The following is a 24,034-nucleotide window of genomic DNA, read 5'->3' as shown; positions in this document are numbered from 1 at the left end:
GAGTAGTATTAAGAGAGCCAAATGTTCAACTTTTTTTTTTTTCTCTCATCTTTTCTAGTAGAAAGTAAACAGCATTTTAAAGTGATTTATCGGGGCGCCTGGGTGGCACAGCGGTTAAGCATCTGCCTTCGGCTCAGGGCGTGATCCTGGCGTTATGGGATCGAGCCCCACATCAGGCTCTTCCGCTATGAGCCTGCTTCTTCCTCTCCCACTCCCCCTGCTTGTGTTCCCTCTCTCGCTGGCTGTCTCTATCTCTGTCGAATGAATAAATAAAATCTTTAAAAAAATAAAAAATAAAAAAAAATAAAATAAAATAAAGTGATTTATCAACAGACGGCAGGGGAAACCTGGTTGGCTCAGTCAATAGAGCATGTAACTCGATCTTGGGGTTGTGAGTTCAAGCCCCAAGTTGGGTGTAGAGATTACTTAAAAATAAAATCTTAAAAAAAGAGATGGCAGTATAACCTCATTTAGAAATATGGACATATCAAAATCATTAGCCATCAAGGAAATTCAAATCAAAACCACACTGAGATACCACCTTACGCCAGTTAGAATGGCAAAAATAGACAAGGCAAGAAACAACAATTGTTGGAGAGGATGTGGAGAAAGGGGATCCCTCCTACATTGTTGGTGGGAATGCAAGTTGGTACAGCCACTCTGGAAAACAGTGTGGAGGTCCCTTAAAAAGTTAAAAATTGAGCTACCCTATGATCCAGCCATTGCACTACTGGGTGTTTACCCCAAAGATACAGACGTAGTAAAGAGAAGGGCCATATGCACCCCAATGTTCATAGCAGCAATGTCCACAATAGCTAAATCGTGGAAGGAGCCGAGATGCCCTTCAACAGATGACTGGATTAAGAAGTTGTGGTCCATATATACAATGGAATATTACTCAGCTATCAGAAAAAACGAGTTCTCAACATTTGCTACAACATGGACGGCACTGGAGGAGATAATGCTAAGTGAAATAAGTCAAGCAGAGAAAGACAACTATCATATGATTTCTCTCATCTATGGACCATAAGAACTAGGATGATCAGTAGGGGAAGAAAGGGATAAAGAAAGGGGGGGTAATCAGAAGGGGGAATGAAACATGAGAGACTATGGACTATGAGAAACAAACTGAAGGCCTCAGAGGGGAGGGGGGTGGGGGAATGGGATAGACCAGTGATGGGTAGTAAGGAGGGCACGTATTGCATGGTGCACTGGGTGTTATACGCAACTAATGAATCATCGAGCCTTACGTCGGAAACCGGGGATGTACTGTATGGTGACTAACATAATATAATAAAAAACCATAAAAAAAAAAAGAAATATGGACATAAATGCCAAAAGAAATAACTAAGAGAGCTATAGCAAGTTGAACAATGATCCCCAAGAGGTGCTCAGGTCCTAACCCCTGGAACCTAATCCCCAGTAAATCTCTGTAGATGAGATTACATTAAATTAAATATGGAGATGATGGGGCACCTGGATGGCTCAATTGGTTAGGCGTCTGACTCTTGATTTTTGCTCAGGTCATGATGTCAGGGTCAGGCTCCATGCTCAGCGGGGAGTCTGCTTCTCTCCCTCTGCCCCTCTCCCACGCAAGCCCACGCTCTTCCTCTCTTTCCCTCTAATAAATAAATAAATAAATCTTTAAGAAAAAATTAGATATGGAGATGAGATCATCCTGGATTGTCAAGAGGGGCCCCCAATGCAATGAAAACATCCTTATAAAATTATGACACACAGAAGAGAAGGCAGCATAAAGACAGAACAGAGAGAGAGAAATGTGGCCAAAAGCCAAGGAAATGCTGGAGCCACCACAAGTTAGGGAGAATTAAGGAACAGAATCTTCCTTAGAGCCTTCTAGGAGAGCACAGCATATGCTGGCCTCCAGAACTATGAGAGAATACATATCAGTTGTTTTAAGCCTTCAAGTTTGTTGTAATTTGTTAAGGTGACCCTGAAAAACTAATACAAGGACAGAGAATGACTGCCTCTCAGGAGCAGGACTAAGGAGTGGGGAAAAGTGAATAGAAGATGGCTATTTTTTGTTATAAGCCTTTTACAATTTGATTTTACAACTATTATATATGTATTACCTTAATGAAATCAATAATTATTTTATTTCAATAAATTAAATCACACTGGAGTGTTTTTCCAAAGGACTTACCAACCACCTAGTTAAGGTCACACAAATAGACTAAAACAGAAAGCCCATGCAGGCAGGGAACATGTCTCTTGGTCTCCACAGTATAGGGTAGACTTAAGCATTAAATAAATATTTGATGAAGAAATAAATGAACAAAAGAGCAAATAATTTGCTGATAACCAACACAAAGCTGGTTCTTGTTCCCACAAAAAGAACTAGTATCAAAATATTTTCACTTTAGATCAGGGCTTGGTAACATTAATGCAAAACTTTTTATAATTACTATAATTAGTAGCAACCTCTGTGTATATTTCATTGATAACTATAACACATTAAGGGTTTTTTTTCCTCTGCATAAATCTATGGCTGAGAATAAAATGGAATAAAAAATTGTATTCTGCTTTATGATATAGTTCTCTAAAAGAGAATTTTAACACCAACATCATACCAGCTCATTTAACTCTACTTTGAATGACTAGATTAAATTTTAAAATAGCATGAGTAGTACGTTCTGCTATACAATGTTTACTCTGCAAAGAACTTTCAAGAAAGCCATTAATGTGACTTTCTTTCCTATAGGATTATGGCGTATCAATAAAAAAATGTTCAGTTCTAACCTAAAACTTTGTAGGTTTCATTAAGATGTTGTATTAAAGGAAAAAAAAACAGTTTTGAAACACCACGGCCCCAAGAAACACAATGACAGATTAGAAGAGAAACAGTCTTGAGTATCTGAGATTGAGGATGGAGTTAAAAATTCTAATAACTAGCCAAAAATAACTATTTACACAGACCTTACAGTAGAGAAGGTAGAGATCTAAAAAGTATTCAGATTCTGCTAAAAAGCCCAACAGCCTACGGATAGTTAACCTGCATGATAATACCTTTTGAGTTTGAAACAAAGTTATGTCAAGTCTTTCCAAAGTATGGCATGGCTTTCAGAAGGAGCAAATGAAGTCTGGAGTCTTTCTGAATATGCCGATGCAGGGACCAGTGAGTCTCACAATGAATTTATTACATTAGTCATTATGTACAAAGAACCAAGAAACCAAGAATGCAAAAAAGACATGGAAATATGATTTCCGATAAAGTCTTAACTTTAAAATCAACTTCTTTAATTCTTTAAAAATCTATTAGTAGAAACTTTCATTTTTAGTCAGCACAAACTTTTTAAAAAGGATATGTTATTTTGCACTCCTCTTACCTTTCTTGTTAACAGACTTTTACGTCTCATTCCACAAGCCTCTAGTTGTAACCTTCCTCTGAGTGCTAATTCAATTAACATACAGCCACGTAATCCAGATGATATACAGTCATTCCAAAATGATGTGTAACCCTAGTTAAAATAAAAGGTGGGGGGGAGAAAACAAAAGATCTAGTTTACTTTGAATTCAGATTCAAAAATAGAAATAGCCTTAGCCAAAGTTGTTTTTGGTGCCTTTTACCTTTTGTATCTTTTCATAATTATAATTTTAAATAAAATACTAAAAAATTATAATTATTATACATTACTAATCTAGATTTTTCAGGTGTTTATTGTCTTTTCACCACTAATCCTTACATGCAGATAAACAACTTTGGAAGTCAGAGGTTTAAAAAGATAATGTCTATCACTCTTCATTAAAGTTACATGCTTACAAGGCTCTTGCAAATTGCAAGGACCTGGGCTTATTCAGTTAACCCCTAATGATAGCGGTTTATCATTAGTATGTGTGGGCAAGTTTAAAAAGCTCAGGAAAAACAATCTAGCCCAATGTGGCCTCACAGAGAATTAAAACATCATTTATTCAATGCTTTTTAGTATAAAAACACAAAGCTAATTATGATAGAATACATCAGGAAATTTATGTGAGGGCCCATGCCTAAAGTTCTGAATAATAAGCATTGTAAAGTTATCAGATGCACACACCTCCCCGCCCCCCAAGAGAAATTTAAGGGCAATATCCAAGGTGGAAGAACAACCAGACACAATGAGACTGATGGACATCCAGAGATCTGGGGGATACTCAAATCAACCGGATAAAGTCTGGGCACTTTTTCAGTGAATAACTGGAGTTTTCCAAACTATGAAGCCATGAACTCTGCCATCTACCAATTTAAAGTATCCAACTCAGGAAAAAGCAGAACTTGGTTCTCAGAACAAGGTAACATATAATCGTGGTAGGAGGGAGAGCAGGCCAAGCAATTCTGTGAAGAACATTCTGTGAACAACAGACAGCCTAGGATTAGGGAGAGGCCTAGACCCTTGATTCTGTCACTCTCTCAAGGTCAATCTTGGTTTTGCCAGGTCACAGTGGTCAGCCTGTGTATCTGAAGATGACTGACTGACCATCAAGTTCCATGGGATTCCACTACTGACACAGGGACTTAAATTAGCGTAATGAAGCTACCACTCCTGAGGGAAAAGGCTTTAGGAAAGCAAGAATTTAGATTAAGGGAGCCACAAAGGGATAAACAAAATAGGGATTTAAAGAGGCCAATTATTAAATATGAGGCAGGGGAAGCAGAAACTGACTGGATTTGGGAGAATACTTTTAAACTTAACAAATGGTAGGGGTCTGATTAAGACTGCCACAGGGAGCCTGCTTCTCCCTCTTCCTCTGCCCCTTCCCCTGCTTGTACTCTCTCACTCTCTCAAATAAATGAATAAAATCTTTTAAAGTAAGACTGCCAGAGGTTTAGCGAAGTGGTTAGTGAGACCAGTAAGTTACAGAGGTTAGGTAAAATCCATGGCTTGTGTACCCATGCCAATTACAGTCCTGAGAAGCCTGGGAATAGATGCCACATGAAATTGAAGTTATAGATGTCTGGCTTCTACTGACCTGGACATAGAGCTGGAGCTCCCAGGTAAGCCTTTACAAACGGTAAACAACAGAACACACCTCGTGAAGGAGTAATGCATGTGGACAGTACCACACCCTGTCTCTGCCTACAAGCCTGGAAATTCTGGATGAACAGTACTGAAAAGCCCACATTTGCTAGCAGAGGATGAAATATGTCTCAACCTCAACTGCTTCCAAAGTAATGGTATACCCAGAAAGGTTAGCAAAATGGAGTCTTTAATAATAGACTTTAAAGATCCACATTTAAGTGAATAGCTTTTGGGCATTACCACTAAAAGACATACACTGAAACAGAATTAAATTCACATGGGAAAGCTGACAAATGAGCATGGACAGTTCTGTAGCAAAACATGATCAGGAATTAACCAGGTTGGGGGAGGGAAGAGAGAGAGAGGAGGAGGAATACTAAAAAGGGCAAAATTAATTTTAAAAATTTGAATGGTATAACTGGATCAGATGACAATGCTATCCCTGAAATTAAGTATATTAGAGGAAAAGCAGTAGACTGTACATAAGTCAAGTGAATCTGGCTGTGACGTAGACTAGAAAGATTCTGCAGTGAATTCATGCCCCAACACACGTACGACAGACCACCAGTGGTGACAAAATTACTCAAAGTTAAAGTGCTAAGGAGCCCTTTAGTCTTTTCATTTCTAATGCTAATCTTAAAACTACACCATATCAATCCCAAAACATACATTTTAAAAGCTTACAGTCTCTATATGGATGATGAATATTAACTAAATCTATTTTGGTAAGCATTACACAATATTCAGAAATCAAACCATCATGCTCTACACCTTAGATTTACACAGCGATGTATTTGCCATTTTTCTCAATAAAACTGTTGGGGCGGAAAAGTTAAGTATCTCTAAAATTGGGATGCATTTCAATATAAGATTGTACCTTAAAGGAAATGTCATATTATAGCTATTGAGCTAACCTAAACCCATGGAAGAGAGAACAGACATGTGGCATAGGCCCCACACGTCTAGAGCAGTGTAGTAATGAATTAGGGTCCAACCTGTCAGTTACACGGAGTACTTTAAAACTTCGTACAAGACTGGATAACCATATCCAGGCATGCCACCAATCTACCTACCTACCTTGTTAAAAGATTTTATAAGGGCAGGTCAAAAGCAACCACTGCCCAGAAATAAGTCAAGCAGAGAAAGACAACTATCATATGATTTCTCTCATCTATGGAACATAAGAACTAGGATGATCGGTAGGGGAAGAAAGGGATAAAGAAAGGGGGGTAATCAGAAGGGGGAATGAAACATGGGAGACTATGGACTATGAGAAACAAACTGAGGACTTCAGAGGGGAGGGGGGTGGGGGAATGGGATAGACCGGTGATGGGTAGTAAGGAGGGCACGTATTGCATGGTGCACTGGGTGTTATACACAACTAATGAATCATCGAGCCTTACATCGGAAACCGGGGATGTACTGTATGGTGACTAACATAATATAATAAAAAATCATTAAAAAAAAAAAAAAAAAAAGCAACCACTGCCCAAAGGATATTGTCCTCAGACAAACCATTATCCCCTGAAACAAATTACAAGAGCCTGTAGTCCAGTTAGGACAGTTACATAGTCAGGGCATGTTGAGTTTGTGCACCCATAAAAATTTACTTCATCTGTTAAGCAGAGCAAGCCAGGCACATTAAGAATAACAGTTTAAACAGGTGAGGAAGACCTGGCAATTTTTTTTTTTTAAAGATTTTATTTATTTATTCGACAGAGATAGAGACAGCCAGCGAGAGAGGGAACACAGGGGGAAGCAGGGGGAGTGGGAGAGGAAGAAGCAGGCTCATAGCGGAGGAGCCTGATGTGGGGCTCGATCCCTCAACGCCAGGATCACGCCCTGAGCTGAAGGCAGACGCTTAACCGCTGTGCCACCCAGGCGCCCCAAGACCTGGCAATTTAAAGCAGTTTATGATTTGGCTCAAAAGGCACAACTATATACATTTGTAACCACGCTGTGAGAAGGTAAAGAAGCCCCGATAATGATTACGTATCCAGTGACACCACACAGCTCTTGCACTTGGAAGTCAATAATCATTTCAGATCCCTAAATGGGTTTGAGATTCTACCACCAGCAATGGAATATTTTCATGCCTGTGGTGGGTCTAAGGATAGGTACTCAAAGTTCAGAGTCACACTACGGGAAGCCCACTGGCCAGACAATCTACCTACTGATGAAGCTGCAGAAGCTGCACTAAGAATACCAGCAGCCACAAGACCTTGAGGATGCCCCCCCACTCGCTGTGGAAGCAACAAATGGGGGTTAGAAGACCACAAGAAAACCATTTTGGGGCCCTACAAGTTTGTGATGAGAAATCAGTTCCAATATTTTCAGACATAAGGATGGGAGAGGCAGAGATATTCCAAGCCGAGATACCCCATAAAATCCAGAGAAACATGACTTCATTTGGTTCATGAGTCCAAAACAAGAGGGGACATACAAGCATAGAGGATGCGGTAAAGCGTCTGCCTTCGGCTCAGGGCATGATCCCTGCGTTATGGGATCGAGTCCCACATCAGGCTCCTCCGCTATGAGCCTGCTTCTTCCTCTCCCACTCCCCCTGCCTGTGTTCCCTCTCTCGCTGGCTGTCTCTCTGTCAAATAAATAAATAAAATCTTAAAAAAAAAAAAAAAAAAGACCCCCAATATGGTCATACTGATGAGCTGGGATACTAGAAAATCGAAAACGGCAACATTTAAAGATATCATGTGCAGCTCACAAGGCCTCCAACAAAACTAAGAAAAGAACACAAGAGACAAGGAATCCAAGGGCCCTGGAAACTAACTCAAAGCACCTCTACTTGAATAACAACAAATAATAACCAGATAAGTAGAAATTTTCCCAAAGGGATGTAGGCTAAATTAATTACAGAGTCCTACTTCAATCAATCTTTTGTTGTTCAGAGTCCCTGGAATCACAGACTCACTCAGACAAATGGCCAAACTTTAGGGCAGACCTCCTGAGGTTGTGGAACAGAAACTGAGATAAATTACCTATATCATATAGTACACCATTCAGACGCAAGGAGCCACGAAGAATGAATGGTACAATAACAAATGAGGCAATGATCTCAGGGACATGCTCTGCAGACACAAGTCTTCCTTTGGTGGCAGTTCTAAGGTCTAAATTTAGAGGACAGAGACCACAAAAAGCCCAACGATGGTACATGTCTAAGCAACAACCTCCAACACAGCTTTTTCTCAGTCATAAGATGATATTTATTTGGATCTCTATTTGCTTGATTGCCTTTATTTCTCTCAAGTGGCTCAATTTGAATGGGGGAAAAGGGTGTTGTTTTATTGGGACCCTAAAAATGCAAACACTGAGTTCTCACCAATTAAGTTACAAGCTCCACAAGTGCTTAATGAGAAGCTTTTTGTCAAGAATCAAGCCCACCGGGGCACGTGGGTGCTCAGTCAGTTAAGCGTCTATCTTCCATACCATGTTGAATTCTGGGGTGATCAATGTTTTTTAGAAATGGCTTTCTAAACAGACTTTCCTCAGCAAAAGAAAATGTCAGGTTACCAAAACATTGGCGTTTACTACCAAACCCAATCCAAAAGTTGTACAAGTGAGACCTCTCTTGGTTCACATATACCCGATTTCGAAACTGTGCCCTCTTCTTCAGATTCTACAGAAAGGGGTGACTGTGTCCTGTCACATCTAATTGGACCAGGAAGGACAAATCAAAAGTTTCCCTCCTGGAATCTAACCTGGGGACACAGTCTGGGTCAGTCACATGTTTGGGCATGGGCACTGGCACATGAGTTCTAACTGACTGTGTGACTTGCAAAGCCACCGGATATTTTGTCCAAACAGTTTGAAAATGAAGGTAAACAGAAAGGAAAACAGAAGGGAAAAAAAAAAAAAAGGAAACAGAAGAGATATGCAGAACAGAAATGAGAGAACACACAACGTTGAGGCAGACCAAGACATACAGAACAGACATACAGAGACAGACACAAATATAGAATAGCATCCTAACATCAGAACCTTCCTGTTTGGGCTGTACTCCTGAACACCTGCATCTCCTTATCTTAAACTACTTCGAAGGGATTTTTGTTCTAGCAAGCAAGTAACTTCTAATAAAGCTAAAAGGAATTTAATGAATTGACATTATGTATCTGACAAAGGTCTCTAAGTATAGAAACTACAACTAAAAGATTTACATAGGCCAACAAATATTGTGCAGGGCTAAAAAAATTCAAATTTGCATCCACTTAACTAGTCTGTTATGACGATAAGGGCATCTGCTTATTTCATAAATAAACAGTCCAATCCACCCGTGTTATCATTTGTAAGAGAGCAAATTAGGCTTATTAATGAAACAAATGCCACTTACAATTTAAGTAACACATTCCAACTAATCTCATCTAATTAGAAGCAAATTAAATCCTGATATCCCCAACCTTATGAAAGTAAAAAAACACACATACACGTAAAAAAAAAAAAAAAAAAAAGACACACATTAAAAAAGTATTTACAGGGGCGCCTGGGTGGCACAGCGGTTAAGTGTCTGCCTTCAGCTCAGGGCGTGATCCTGGCTTTATGGGATCAAGCCCCACATCAGGCTCCTCCGCTATGAGCCTGCTTCTTCCTCTCCCACTCCCCCTGCTTGTGTTCCCTCTCTCGCTGGCTGTCTCTATCTCTGGCAAATAAATAAAATAAAATCTTTTTAAAAAAAAAAGTATTTACAAACAGACAAATTCAAATTGAGGGACATTCTACTAAGTAACTGGTAAGAACTAAAGGAAATCATATCTAAAGAATTAAAGGAAAGAATGACAATGACTCAAGAAAGACAATGATTCATCAAATACAGAATCTCAGGAAAGAGATGAAAATTTTGTAGTTAGAATTAATAAGTGAAATGATAAGTTCACTAGAAGAGCTCAACAGATTTGAAATGTAAGAGAATCGAGGAACTTGATTTTGAAGAACGGGAAGAAAAAAGAAGAAAGAATGTCAAGTATACTTCAATTAAAAAAAAGAAGAGAAAGAAAATGAAGAAAGCCTCAGAGACTAAGGTCTTCAAAACTCCCAGAATAGGAGTAAAAGGAGCTGGGAGTAAAAGGAGTCTCAAAAAGAGAGAAGGCAGAAAAAGTAAAGCTAAAAATTTCCCGAACTGGGAAAATATTCATCTAAGATCCAAATGCTCAACAAACTCCAAACTGAATGAACATAAAGAGATCGTCAACCTAGAAACGTCAAACCGTTCAGAAAAATCTTGAAGGCAGCAAGACAAAACAATTTATCACATATAAAGGAACAACACAATCAGCAGTTAACTTCTTACTGCAAACTGTGGAGACTGGAGATTAGAAGGCACTGAGATAACATACTCGAAGTGCTGAAAGAAAAACTACTATCAACCAAGAATCTATACTCAGCAAAATTATCCTTCAAATATGAATGTGAAACAAAGAATGAATCTGTTGCTGGCAGATCAACCTGATAAGAAATTAACCAAACAAAGTCCTGCTGCTAAAAGTCAGATGATATTTCAAATCTATACAGAAGATAAAAAGTTAATTTAAAAAACTGTGTTTACCATCAGAGAAATTCAAATCAAAACCACAATGAGATACCATCTTACACCAGTTATAATAGCCCAAATTAACAAGACAGGAAACAAGTGTTGGCGAGGATGTGGAGAAAGGGGAACCCTCTTACACTGCTGGTGGGAACGCAAGCTGGTACAGCCACTCTGGGAAACAGTATGGAGGCTCCTCAAAAAGTTAAAAACAGGGGCGCCTGGGTGGCACAGCGGTTAAGCGTCTGCCTTCGGCTCAGGGCGTGATCCCGGGGTTACGGGATCAAGCCCCACATCAGGCTCCTCCACTATGAGCCTGCTTGTGTTCCCTCTCTCTCTGGCTGTCTCTATCTCTGTCAAATAAATAAATAAAATCTTAAAAAAAAAAAAAAAAGTTAAAAACAGAGCTACCCCATGACCCAGCGATTGCACTACTATATATTTACTCCAAAAATACAGAGGTAGTGAAAAGAAGGGGCAGATGCACCCCAATGTTCATAACAGCAATGTCCACAACAGCCAAACTGTGGAAGGGCATCCTGCCCTTCAACAGATGAATGGATAAAGAAGATGTGGTTCCTATATACAAAGGAGTATTAATTCAGCCATGAGAAACGATGAATACCCACCATTAGCACTGACATGGATGGAACTGGAGGTGATTATGCTAAGTGAAGTAAGTCAAGGAGAGAAAGACAGTTATCATATGGTTTCACTCATACGTGGAACATAAGGAATAGCGTGGAGGACCACAGGGGAAGGGAGGGAAAACGGAATGGGAAGAAATCAGAGAGGGAGACAAACCATGAGAGACTCTGGACTCCGGGAACCAAACTGAGGGTTACAGAAGGGAGGAGGATGGGGGAAAGTTGGGGTAATCAGATGGTGGGTATTAAGGCGGGCGTATGTTGTGATGAGCACTGGGTTTTATACGCAACTAATGAATCGCTGAACACTACATCAAAAACTTATGATGAACTATATGCTGGCTAACTGAACATAATAAAAAACTAAAATAAAATAAAAAACTATTTCCTTTTTCCTTTTAAAAACTTATTTAAAAGCAAACGTTGCATAAAAATAAGTACAAAACACTACTGTTGGGATTTTAACATAAATTTGTAGTATTTCTGACAATAATGTACATTAAGAAAAAAATGCACAAAAGAAGGAGTAAATAAAACTATATTGAAATTTCTGTATCTTGCTGGAATTAAATGAGTATTAATTTGAAGAATGTGATAAAGACATATGTTGTAATTTCTAAAGTAACTATTTAGAAAAAGACTTGAATTAATATAGGAAAGAAGAAGAAGAAGGGAGGAAATTTAAATGGTAGAATTATAATTTTCTATTTAACACAAAAGAAGGCAGTAAAGGAGGATTAGAGGAACCAAAAGGATTGATATAAAAAACAAAGAGCATAGTGGCTGGCGTAAACTGAACTCTACCAATAATTATGTAATTGTGAATAAGTTAAATACTCCAATCAAAGACAGAAGATTGGGGTGCCTGGGTGGCTCAGTTGGTTAAACATCTGACTCTTAAGCGTCTGAATCTGGTCATATTTCACAGTGGTAAGATGGAGCCCCGAGTCAGGCTCTGCACTCAGCAGAGTCCGCTTCAGATTCTCTCTCCCGCTCCTTCCCCTTCTACCTCTCCCCTCACACACAGCACACACTCTCTCTAAAATACATAAATAAAATCTTAAAAAAAAAAAAAAAGGATAAAAGATTGTTGGGGCCCCCGGGGGGCTCCGTCGGTTGAGCATCAGACTCTTGGTTTCCACTCAGGTCATGGTCTCACGGGTCGTGGGATGGGGAGGAGGTCTGCTTGAGGATTCTCTCTCCCTGCCCTCTCCCCACTCAAGCATATGAGCATGCACTCTCTCCCTTAAATAATGTTTTAAAAAAAAATAAAAAAGATAGGGGAGCCAAGGTGGCTCAGTTAGTTGAGCATCTGCCTTCGGCTCAGGTCATGGTCTCAGGGTCCTGGGATTGAGTCCCACATCAGGCTCTTTGCTCGGCAATGGGTCTGCTTCTCCCTCTCCCTCTGTGATCTCTCTTGCTCTCCCTCAAATAAATAAAATCTAAAAATAAATAAATGAATTTTTAAAAAAAGATAAAAGGCTGTAAGACTGGATAAAAGAACTAACCATATGCTGTCTACAAAAGACAGTTTAAATTCCAAAATACGAATAGGTTTACAAGAATGAAAAGAACATGCAAACAGGATTCAAAAGAAAACTGGAACAGTATGTTGAAAGACAAAGTAGACTTCAGAGTAAAGAAAAGTAAGAGGAGCAAAGGGGGACATTTTTATATGATAAAGAAGTTAACCATCAGGAAGATACAACAATTATAAACAAACATATACATACCTAACAACAGAATCCCAAAATACATGAAGCAAAAACTGACAAGAGAAATAAACAATACAGTAACAGTAATTGACTACATCGACATTAACTGACAGAACTAGACGAAAAACAAAGATACAAAACTGAACACTATCAACCATGTTAACTTAAATGGCATTTATAAAACTCTCCAATAAACAACAGTAAAATATATACGATTTTCAAGCACACCAGGAATATTTTCCAAGATGGACCATATGGTAGCCCACAAAACAATGAATTTAAAAGGACTGAAATCATATGAAGTATGTTTTACTCCAAAGGAATTAAATTAGAAATCAACAGAATGAAATCTGGGAAACCTCCATTTGGAAATTAATCTACGACTTCTAAATAATCCACTGGTCAAAGAAATCACAAAAAAAATTAGGAAATATTTTGAACTCAATGAAAATAAAAACACAAAATATCAAAATCTATGGGATACAGCTAAAGTCGCGTTTAGAAATAAATTTACATCTCTATTACATACCTGTATTACAAAAGAAGAAAGGTCTCAAATCAACAACCTAATCTCCCACCTTAAGAAACTTTTAGAAAAAGAACAAACTAAATCCCAATCAATCAAAGGGAAGGAAATAATGAAGATTAGTACAGAAACCAATGAAAGGCAAAATATAAAAATAGGAGGTAGGGGATCCATGAAGACAAAAGTTATTTCTTTAAAAAAAAAAAAAATCAAGGTTAAAACAGGGGAAAGGAGGAGAGGAAGAAAGGCAGAGAGAGGAAAGAGATATGCAAATTACCAAAGTCAAAAACAAAAGCAGCGACACCACTTCCAAACCTACAGAAATGTAAAGGACTACAAGGGAACACTATGAACAGCTGAATGCCAACTAAACAACTCAGATGAAATGTTAATTCCTGGAAAAACACAAATTACCAAAACCAACTAAAAAAGAAATAAAAATCAGAATAAACCTATAACCAGAAATAGAATTAGGTAATAAAAATCATTACACAAAGTATGTCATTGAGATGTAGAAAGAACCAGGCTGGACCAGATGTGAGAAAACTGAATACCAGCCCTGGCCACAAGGAAAACTTTCTACAGGATTTGAAGCAGGTCAATTAATACCCTCTCTGTGTCTCCATTTTCTCATCTACACCATGAAAGAGACAGACTTCAAACATTCTACAAGTATGATTCTAATCAAGAATTCCCTAAGTGGGTATGTGATTTAGGGCAAAACCAGATACATGATCCTGTTAATTTCCAAAAAAGCATTTGCAAGTCAATCATCAAGGGTATTCTAAACCCCCCCCCGTTTTTTTTTTAAGATTTTATTTATTATTTGAGAGAGGGAGAGCATGAGCAGGGTGGAGGGGGAGAGGGAGAAGCAAACTCCCTGATAAGCAGGGAGCCTGATGCAGGACTTGATCCCAGCATCCTGAGATCATGACCTGAGCTGAAGGCAGACAATTAACCGACTGAGCCACCCAGGCACCCCTTAAAAACTCTTTAATAGCATATGAAGAACTGAATGAAGAATAAAGTTAACGTTATCTCAGGAGAGATAAGCATTTATAATAAGGTACCTGAAAACTGGTGTTTGGCACTGTTATACACAGTCTAGAAGAGGACAAGAAAAATTGCAAGTTTTCATTTGACAATGTGATCTTCTTAAAATGTCAAACTGGTAAGAAAATTTGGGAATATCTTGCAACGCTGTTAAGTTACAGAGGCATGGCAAGTTGTACATTTAGATTTTAAGAATTCAAATTAGACTCTCAGGTTGATAGGTCCTGGAGTACACAGAAATCTAAAGATCACCACTGTTTCCTAAAAACCATACATCCTGCTACGTTGGGTAACTAAAGAGCCCTACAGAAAGTAGCCTATCATCAGAAAGAATATGGGTTAAAAAGCCAAAAAACAGGGGTGCTTGGGTGGCTCAGCCAGGTAAGTGTCCAACTCTTGATTTAGGCTCAGGTCATTATCTCGGGGTCATGGGATCAAACTCCGTGTCAGGCTCTGCACTCAGTGCAGAGTTTGCCTGTCCCCGTCCCCCCTCCCCCTGCTTGTGCTCACCCCAATCCCACTTGTGTTCACTCATGCTCTATCACTCTTGCTCTCTCTCTCTCAAATAAATAAAAGCTTTAAAAAAAAAAAAAAAGCCAAAACCAAAATAGATTGCAAAAAAATTAGTTATCCTATCCTTGTACAGAAGCAGCCTCTAGGATAGCCCCCCATAACCCCCGCCTCTTCATATCCCCTCCCCTTGTGAACGTAGGCTGGACTTGCTTCTAACACAGTACAACAAATACCATGGTATGTCACATCAGAGGTTACAAATACACTGTGGGCTTCCATCTTGGGCCTCCTTCCCTTGCTCTGCCAGCTACCATGTTTTGAGCTGTCCTACATAGACAGGTCAAGCAAAGACTGAGGCTCTCAGTCCAACAACCTCCAAGAAACAGAATCCTCCTTCAGTTGAGCCTTCAGATGAAACTGAAGCTCTCCCTGGTCAACAACTTCATTGCAATCTCATGAAAGACCCTGAGCCAGAGGCTCTCGGTTAAGGAATGCCCAGATTCCTGATCCACAGAAAACTATGAGATAAAATAGTCTGTTGTTTCAAGCTGCTAAATTTTGCTACTGGGTATAAGATAACTAACATAGGGCCTCCCCTAGTATTAGAGAGACAGGAAGAAAGGGAGGTGATGGAGAAAGGGTCCGCGTTTCCCGTTGGGGGTAATAAAACTGTTCTAAAATTGATTGTAGTGACTGCTGCACAACTCTGTGAACATACAAAACACCCTGAACTGTACACTTTAAGTGGGTGAACTGTATGGCATGTGAATTCTATCTCAATAAAGCTGTTACCAAAAAAGACAACTAACACAACTTGTATATGAAATTACTTCTGAAATCTTACAAGAACTTTTAATTATTTTCAAAGAATTAAGAGTGAAAAAGTTCTTAGCAAAAATAACTAAACTGACCAAGAGAAGGACAGTGACTTCACATAAAGACAGACTTCAAAGATTAGATGAGAATAAGCAAAAAGAGAAAAACTGTTAAACTATCGACTTTTGCAGGTGATATAACTAGATATCGGAAAAAAAAAAAAAAACAGAAAAACTGAAGAGTATAAATGGAAAAATTCCTATACAATAAGAGAATTTAGAAAAGAACCAGGACTATAAAATTGACAAACATCAATAACTGCCATACACAAACAATAAAAAGGAAATAATATAAAAAGTTAAAATATGATTTCAAAAACCTCATTTATAATCTTAAACAGAAAAAGAAAATAACTAGGCAAAGCTGTACGAAGAAAGCTTAAAACTTCCCTGCAAGACTTAAAAACAGACCTGGAAGATGGAAAATGTCTCACTCTTAGATACAGAAACATTGTGTTACCAGTTCTTCCTGACTTATAAATTTAATATCATCCTAATAAAAATAGCAAGTTTTGTTTTTATCTACAGCTATAAGTAGTTAAAAATAAAGTTCATAAAGATAAATACAAAAGAATAACCAGGAAAACTAGGGAGGAGGGAACAATATGTGAGGAACAGAAATGAAACTACCCTACTAGATAGTAAAACAGATTTAAAGCCTCTTGAAATTAAATGACAGGATGCCAATACATGAACAAACAGACCAAAAGAATAAAATACAGGAAGAGACCCAAGAATATACCAAAATCTAATATATGATAAAACTGTAATCTCAAATCAGTATAAGATGGAAAGATGGATATTTTAATTAATAGTACTGGGACAACTGGATAGCCATTCAGAAAAAGAAACCTGGACCCATACTTCATATTATACTTCTAAATAAAGATCCAAATGGATCAGGGACTGAAATATGAAATGAAACAATGTAAATACTAGAAGAAAAAAGAAGTGAATACCTTCATAACTTGGAGTGGGGAAAAAACTTTGCAGCTATTACTTAAATCAAAAGAAATAAAGAGACTGATAAATCACACAAGTTTTTTAAAGTCTGCATGGCAAAAACCATAAGCAAGTCAAAAAATAAAAGAAAATGTAGGAAGTTGATAACATATCACAGATACAAGGCTAAGTATCTCTAACACACAGGTAAGGTCAATACTCAATTTTTAAAAAGCAAAAGATATAGGGGCGCCTTGGTGGCTCAGTCAGTTAAGCACCTGGCTGCTGATTTCGGCTCAGGTCATGATCTCAGGGTCCTGGGACTGAGCCCCGTATCAGGCTCCCTGCTCATCGGGAAGCCTGCTTCTCCCTCTCCCACTCCCCCTGCTTGTGTTCCCTCTCTTGCTGTCTCTGTCAAATAAATAAAAATCTTAAAAAAAAAAAAAAAAAAAAAAGATTCTCTCTCTCTCTTTGACCCTCCCCCACCACCACACTCCCTTTCAAAAAAAAAGCAAGGGGCACCTAGGTGGCTCAGTCAGTTGAGCATCTGCCTTCAGTTCAGGTCATGGTCTTGGGGTTCCAGGATCAAGCCCCACATCAGGCTCCCTGCTCAGCGGGGAGTCTGCTTCTCCTTCTCTCTCTCTGCCCCTCTGCTTGTGCTCTCTCTCAAATAAATAAATAAAATCTTTAAAAAAAAAAAAGCAAAAGAAATAAACAGAAAAATTCACAAAAGAAAAGGACATAAACATATGGGAAGATATTTCTGTCATTCATAAGAAAATACACACTTAAATTACATAAGAATTCATCAACAAAAAAACAAACAACCCAGTTCAAAAATAGACAAAACAAGTGTCCATCACCAGACGACTAAATAAGCAAAATATGGTACATATATATACAATGGACCATTATTCAGCTTTATAAAGAAATTCTGACACATGCTACAATATGGACAAACCTGGAGGACATTATATTAAGTGAAATAAGCCAGTCACAAGAGGCAAACATGATGATTCCACTTACATGAGGTACCTAGAATAGTCAAATTCATTGACAGAAAGCAGAATGGTTGTTGCCCGGGGCAGGTGGCTGGGGGAATGGGAAGTTATTTAAAGGGTACAGAGTTTTAGTATGTGATGATGTAGTTCTGAGCTGGATGGTAGTGATGGCTGCATAACGAGAATGTCCTCATGCCAGTGAACAATACACTTAAAAATGGTTAAAACAGTAAATTTCATGCTGTGTATATTTTACCACAATTTTTAAAACTACAGAAGACAATGCTTACCTATCAAGACTGGCAAAAATCCAGTAATATGACAACATACTGTGTTAACAAAGATGAGAATAAGCACTCATACACACTATGACGGGAATGCAAAGCTGACACCACTCCTACCGAAGGGAATTTGGAAATCTAGAAAAAATCATATGTACCCTTTAACTAGACAATCCTACTTCTAGGAATCTGTGAAAAAAAATTCATAAATATGAAACAATATATGCATATAGTTATTAAATGTGACATTATTTGAAGTTGAGAAAGCCTGGAACACCCCATAAATCCATCAGTAAGGGACTTGATGAATACAGAAAGATATACACATAATAAAATACTACGGAGCCCTAAGAGACCTCTGTAAAATGATAAAAATAATCTTCAGGCTGTAACACATAAAAAGGAAGACACCCAACAACACATATAACAGGCTACCTTTTGTATATGGAGGAGAGGGGCAAGAATGAATATATATATAACTTTACTAAGAAACACTGGAAAGATAAACCCCAAACTAATTTTTTAATAATTACCAATAGGGGAAGGAGGAATGAAATAGAAAGAACAAAGGCCACATTTTAAATGTACATCCTCAGTAAAAGTACTACACAGTGAGGCACCTAGGTGGCTCAGTGGGTTAAGCGTCTAACTCTTGATTTTGGCTCAAGTCTTGCTCTTACGGTCATCAGACTGAGCCCCGCGTCTGGCTCCGCGCTGAGCACAAAGCCTGCTCGGGATTCTCTCTCTCCTTCTCTCTCGGCCCCCCCCCAGCTCATGCTGTCTCTCTTGCTCTAAAATTAATGAATTCATTCATTCATTTTTTTTTCAAGTACTACACAGAAACTTTAGGCTGAAATAGTCAATTAGTAGTAATACTGACATTATTATTATTTTGAAACCATTTTATTAAGATTTTATTTATTTATTTGAGAAAGAGAGAGAGAGGGCATGGGGGTGGAGGGGCAGAAGGAGAGGGAGAAGCAGACTCCCTGCTGAGCTCAGAGCCCAATGGATTCCCAGGACCCCAAGATCATAACCTGACCCAAAGGCAGACGCTTAACTGACAGAGCCACACAGGCGCCCCTGAAACTTTTTTAATACACAAAGTAAGCCAATACAAATAAGTTCATACTTTAGAAATCGAGATTTTCAATGAGAAAAGGAGATACAACTATAAAATCCAGTGAGTAAAATAAAAATCCACGATGTTAAATTTGAACCAAAAAATATATAAACTGATTGTTTTCCCCTCCCAAAAAGTGTTTGCTAGCTCTGTCCCCTGAAGAAAATATATTCTAGGGGCGCCCGAGTAGCTCAGTGGGCTAAGTGTCTGCCTTCAGCTCAGGTCACATGATCCTGGAGCCTCGGGATCAAGCCCCACCTCAGGCTCTCTGCTCAGTGGGGGTCTGCATCTCCCTCTGCCCCTCCCCTGCTCGTGCTTGCTCTCTAATAAATAAAATCTTTAAAAAAAAAAAAAAAGAAAGAAAATATATTCTGTCTCTGTGCACTAAAAAGTCCTAGAACCAATGACAACCTATTAACACTGAGTATATCCAGTACCCAGACACTTTCTACTCCCCACAAATAAAAACTAGGATTCTTTAAAGGAAAAACTGATTCTAGGTCTGAAATTGGATATATACAAGAGGAACCTGGGATATTTGTTGGTGTTAATCAGAAAGTTATCAAAGGTTAACAGGTCATATCAAAAGAACACTAAAGCCAAAAGAAATAAATTTCCATAGGCCAAAAGTGGGACGTGAACATCAAAAAGATTAATACAAGTGACTGAAACACAAGAATATATTAAAAAAGAAAAACACAAGTCATAATTTAAAAAAAAAAAAACCACACCTTACAGGAAGTAAGATACTAACCTCCTTTATCTGAAATCTGGCATTTAAAAGAAAATTGTTTACCCTGTTAAGTGCATTTTAAAAAAACAGAATTATAAAAGAAACCAAATCATTTAAAGTTATTAAAATATTAAAAGTAAACAAATTTGTGATATGTGCTTTATTAGCACATTAAGCAAATTCTAGTGGCAAGTCTAAAAACCACTATAATTCCAATGTAGTGATGAGCAGACAATAACATGAGATGTCTACAATAGCTGCATTGTGATATGAAGAGATCTCTAGTTTCTACTGATACCAAACTCACAGGCACTGCTCACATTACTTTAGCTTGTTGCCTGCCTACAATCATAACTGAAGCAGATGTTAATTTTCAGTTATAGGTCGTTACAAAATAAATAAACTGTTTTTTCCAGCAGTTCTAAGAGGAATGTTACAGTAATACAGGCCTACCTAAAGAAACAAGAAAAATCTCAAACAATCTAACCTTACACCTAAAGGAACTAGAAAAAGAACAAAGCCCAAAGTTAGAAGAAAGGAAGGAAATACTAAAGATGAGAGCAGAAACAAAGACTATATATAAAAATAAAAAAGATCAATGAAACTAAGAGCTGGTTCTTTCAAAAGATAAATAAAACAGATAAACCTTTAGACAGACTAATCAAGAAAAAGAGGACTTGAATTAAATAAAAAATGAAAGAGAAGTTACAACACCACAGCAATACAAAAGATTATAAAAGACTATCACAAAGAATTACATGCCAACAAATGCGGCAACCTACAAGAAATATATAAATTCCTAGAAATATACACTTTTCCGAGACTGAATCAAGAAGAAATAGAAAATTGGAACAGACTGATTACTAGTTATGAAATTCAATCAGTCATCAAAAAACTCCCAACAAACAAAAGTCCAGGACCAGATGGTTTCATCAGTGAATTCTACCAAATATTTAAAGAGGGGTGGGCGCCTGGCTGATTCTGTCAGTGGAGCATGCAACTCTTGAATTCCGGGTCAAGAGTTCGAGCCCCATGTTGGGCATAGAGATTAATTAAAAACATAAAAATAAAATAAAGAAGAATTAATACCTATTCTTCTCAAACTATTTCAAAACTAGAAGAGGAATGAAAGTTTCAAATTCATTCTCTCAAGCTAGCATTACCCTGACACAAAAACCAGATAAAGACACTACCAAAAACAAACAAACAAACAAAAAAAAACACTATAGGCCACTATCTCTAATTAACACAGATGTAAAAATCCTCAACAAAATATTAGCAAACCTAACCCAACAATATATTCTAAAAAATCACCACAATCAAGTGGGATTTATTCCCAGGATGGGAACGTGGTTCAATGTTTACAAATGGATCGACATGATACAACATCACATTAACAAGTATAAAACCACCATAGTAAAAAAAAATAAAAAATAAAAAAAACCCACCATAGTATCAGCTCAACAGATGCAGAAAAAGCATTTGACAAACTATAAAATGCACTCATGATAAAAATTCTCAACAAAGTAGGTTTAGAGAAAACATACCTCAACATAATAAAGGCCACAAATGACAAACTCACACATGGCTAACATCATACCCAATGGTGAAAAGCCAAAAACCTTTCCTCTAAGTTCAGGAACAAGACAAGGATGTCCGCTCTTGCCATTTTTATTCAAAATAGTACTGGAAGCCCTAGCCACGGCAGTCAGACAAGAAAAAGAAATAAAAGGCATCCAAACTGCTAAGAAAAAAGTAAAACTGTCACTATTTGCAGATGACATGATACTATAAAAACTCCACCTAAAACCCTAAAAACTCTACCAAAAAATTGTTAGAACATGAAATGAAATTGGTAAAGCTGCAGGATACAAAGTCAATACACAGAAATCTGCTGTTTCTAACCACTAATAACAAACTATCAGAAAGAGAAATTAAGAAAACAATCTCACTTACAGTTTCATCAAAAAGAATAAAAACACCTAGCAATAAATCTCACCAAGGAGATGAAAGACCTATATGCTGAAAACTGTAAGACACTGATGAAAGAAAGTGAAGACACAAATAAATGGAAAGATACATCATGCTAAAGGATTGGAAAAATTAGTATTATTAAAATATCCACACTACACAAAGATCTACAGATTCAACGCAAAATGCCAACAGTATTTTTCACAGAACTAAAGGAGCAAAAAATCCTAATAGTTGTATGAAACTACAAAAAGACTGCAAAAACCAAAGCAATCTTGAGAAAAAAGAAGGAATTTGAAGGTATCACAATCCCAGATCTCAAACTATACTACAAAGCTATAACTGAAACAGTATGGTACTGGCACATCAATCAATGGAACAGGACTGAGAGCCCAGAAATAAACCCACACTTTTCAGGTCAATTAACATACAACAAATAAGATTATACTATGGGTAAAACACAGTCTCTTCAAGAAATGGTTTGGGAAAACTAGACAGTTACATGCACAACAAAGAAACAGGACCACTTTCTTACATAATACACAAAAATAAACTCAAAATGGATTAAAGATCTAAATGTAAATCCCAAAACCATAAAACTCCTAAAAGAAAATAAAGACAGTAAACTCATAGGCAGCAGCCTTAACAACATTTTTCTGGATATGTCTATTGAGGCAAGGGAAACAAAAGCAAAAACAAACAACTGGGACTACACCAAACTAAAAAGCTTTTGCACAGCAAAGGAAACCATCATCACTACTGAATGGAGGATATTTAGAAATCATGTATATAATAAGGGGTTAGTATCTGATAAGGGGTTAATATCCAAAATATAGAAAGAACTCAAACAACATCAAAATAATAACCATAATCTGATTAAAATAGGCAAAGGGCCTAAAGAGACATCTTTCAAAAGAAGACATACAGATGGCCAACGATACATGAAAAGGTGCTCAGTATCAGTAAGCCCAGGATCACGCAAATCAAAACCATGAGGAGAAATTACATCACACCAGTCAGACTGGCTAGTGTCAAAAAGACAAGACATAACAAGTATTTGGCAAGGATGTGGAGAGAAATGAACCCTCATGCATTATTGGTGGGAATGTAAACTGGTTACGGCCACTCTCAAAAATAGTATGGAGGTTCGTCAAAAAACTAAAAATAGAATTACGATACAATTCAGTAACTCCACTTCCGGATATTTACCTAAAAAGAAGGAAAACATTAATTTGAAAAATATACATCCCTATGCTTACTGCAGCATTATTTACAATAGCCAAGATATGGAAGCAATCTAAGTGTCCAAAGACAGATAGATGATAAAGAAGATATGGCATATATACACGATGAAATATTATTCAGCCATAAAAAAGAATAAAATCTTGCACTTAACAACATGAATGGGCCTAGAAGGTATGCTAAGTGAAATAAGTCAAAGACAAATACTGTATTTCATTTATGTGTGGAATCTATAAAACAAACCAACCAAAAACAAAACAAAACAAAAAAAAAACAGAAAAACACTCTTAAAAATAGTGAACAAACTGGTGGTTGTCAGGAGGTTGATTAAGAGGTACAAACTTCCCATGATAAAACAAGTCACAAGGATGAAAAGTACAGCAGAGGGTATATAGTCAATAATACTGCAATAACTTTGTATGATGACAGATGATAAACATACTTCTTGCGGTGAGCACTTTGTATATAATTGTTGAGTCACTATGTTATCCCTGAAACTAATATATGTCAACTATATTTCAATTTTTTATTTCTGAAATTCTTTTTTCCCACTCAAGTGTTTTATCCATTGACTCCAGGCTAAGAATTCCCACTCCCTAGGAACTTGGATACCAGCCTCAAATCCCAAGAACCTCTGTTAGAACCCAATCCAAGTTGGGGCTCCCAGGTGGCTCAGTTGTTAAGCATCTGCCTTCGGCTCGGGTCACGATTCCAGGGTCCTGGGATCAAGCCCCACATCAAGCTACCCCTCCTCCTCTGCCTGCTGCTCCCTCTGCTTGTGCTCTGTGTCAAATAAATAAAAATAAAATCTTAAAAAAAAAAAAAAAAGACCCCAATCCAAGTAATAAATTCAATCTACAT

The 24,034-nt window shown here is 37.7% G+C and overlaps 1 protein-coding gene across 1 annotated transcript in view; it reads right to left on the bottom strand.

Annotated features, from left to right (window-relative positions):
• The window catches only part of GOLPH3 (golgi phosphoprotein 3), a 62,520-nt gene that overhangs the window by 15,675 nt on the left and 22,811 nt on the right, over positions 1–24,034 (bottom strand). The window contains exon 2 of the mRNA XM_045787191.2: positions 3,348–3,479. Coding sequence (XP_045643147.1) covers positions 3,348–3,479 — 132 coding nt within the window. The remainder of the gene's footprint in view (positions 1–3,347; positions 3,480–24,034) is intronic.

Source organism: Ursus americanus, chromosome 15 (assembly GCF_024610735.1).
Source record: "Ursus americanus isolate L20-20 chromosome 15, mUrsAme1.1.p, whole genome shotgun sequence".
NCBI lineage: Eukaryota > Metazoa > Chordata > Mammalia > Carnivora > Ursidae > Ursus > Ursus americanus.
Note: the sequence above shows the minus strand (reverse complement) of the source record. Positions and strands in the feature narration are given on the sequence as shown.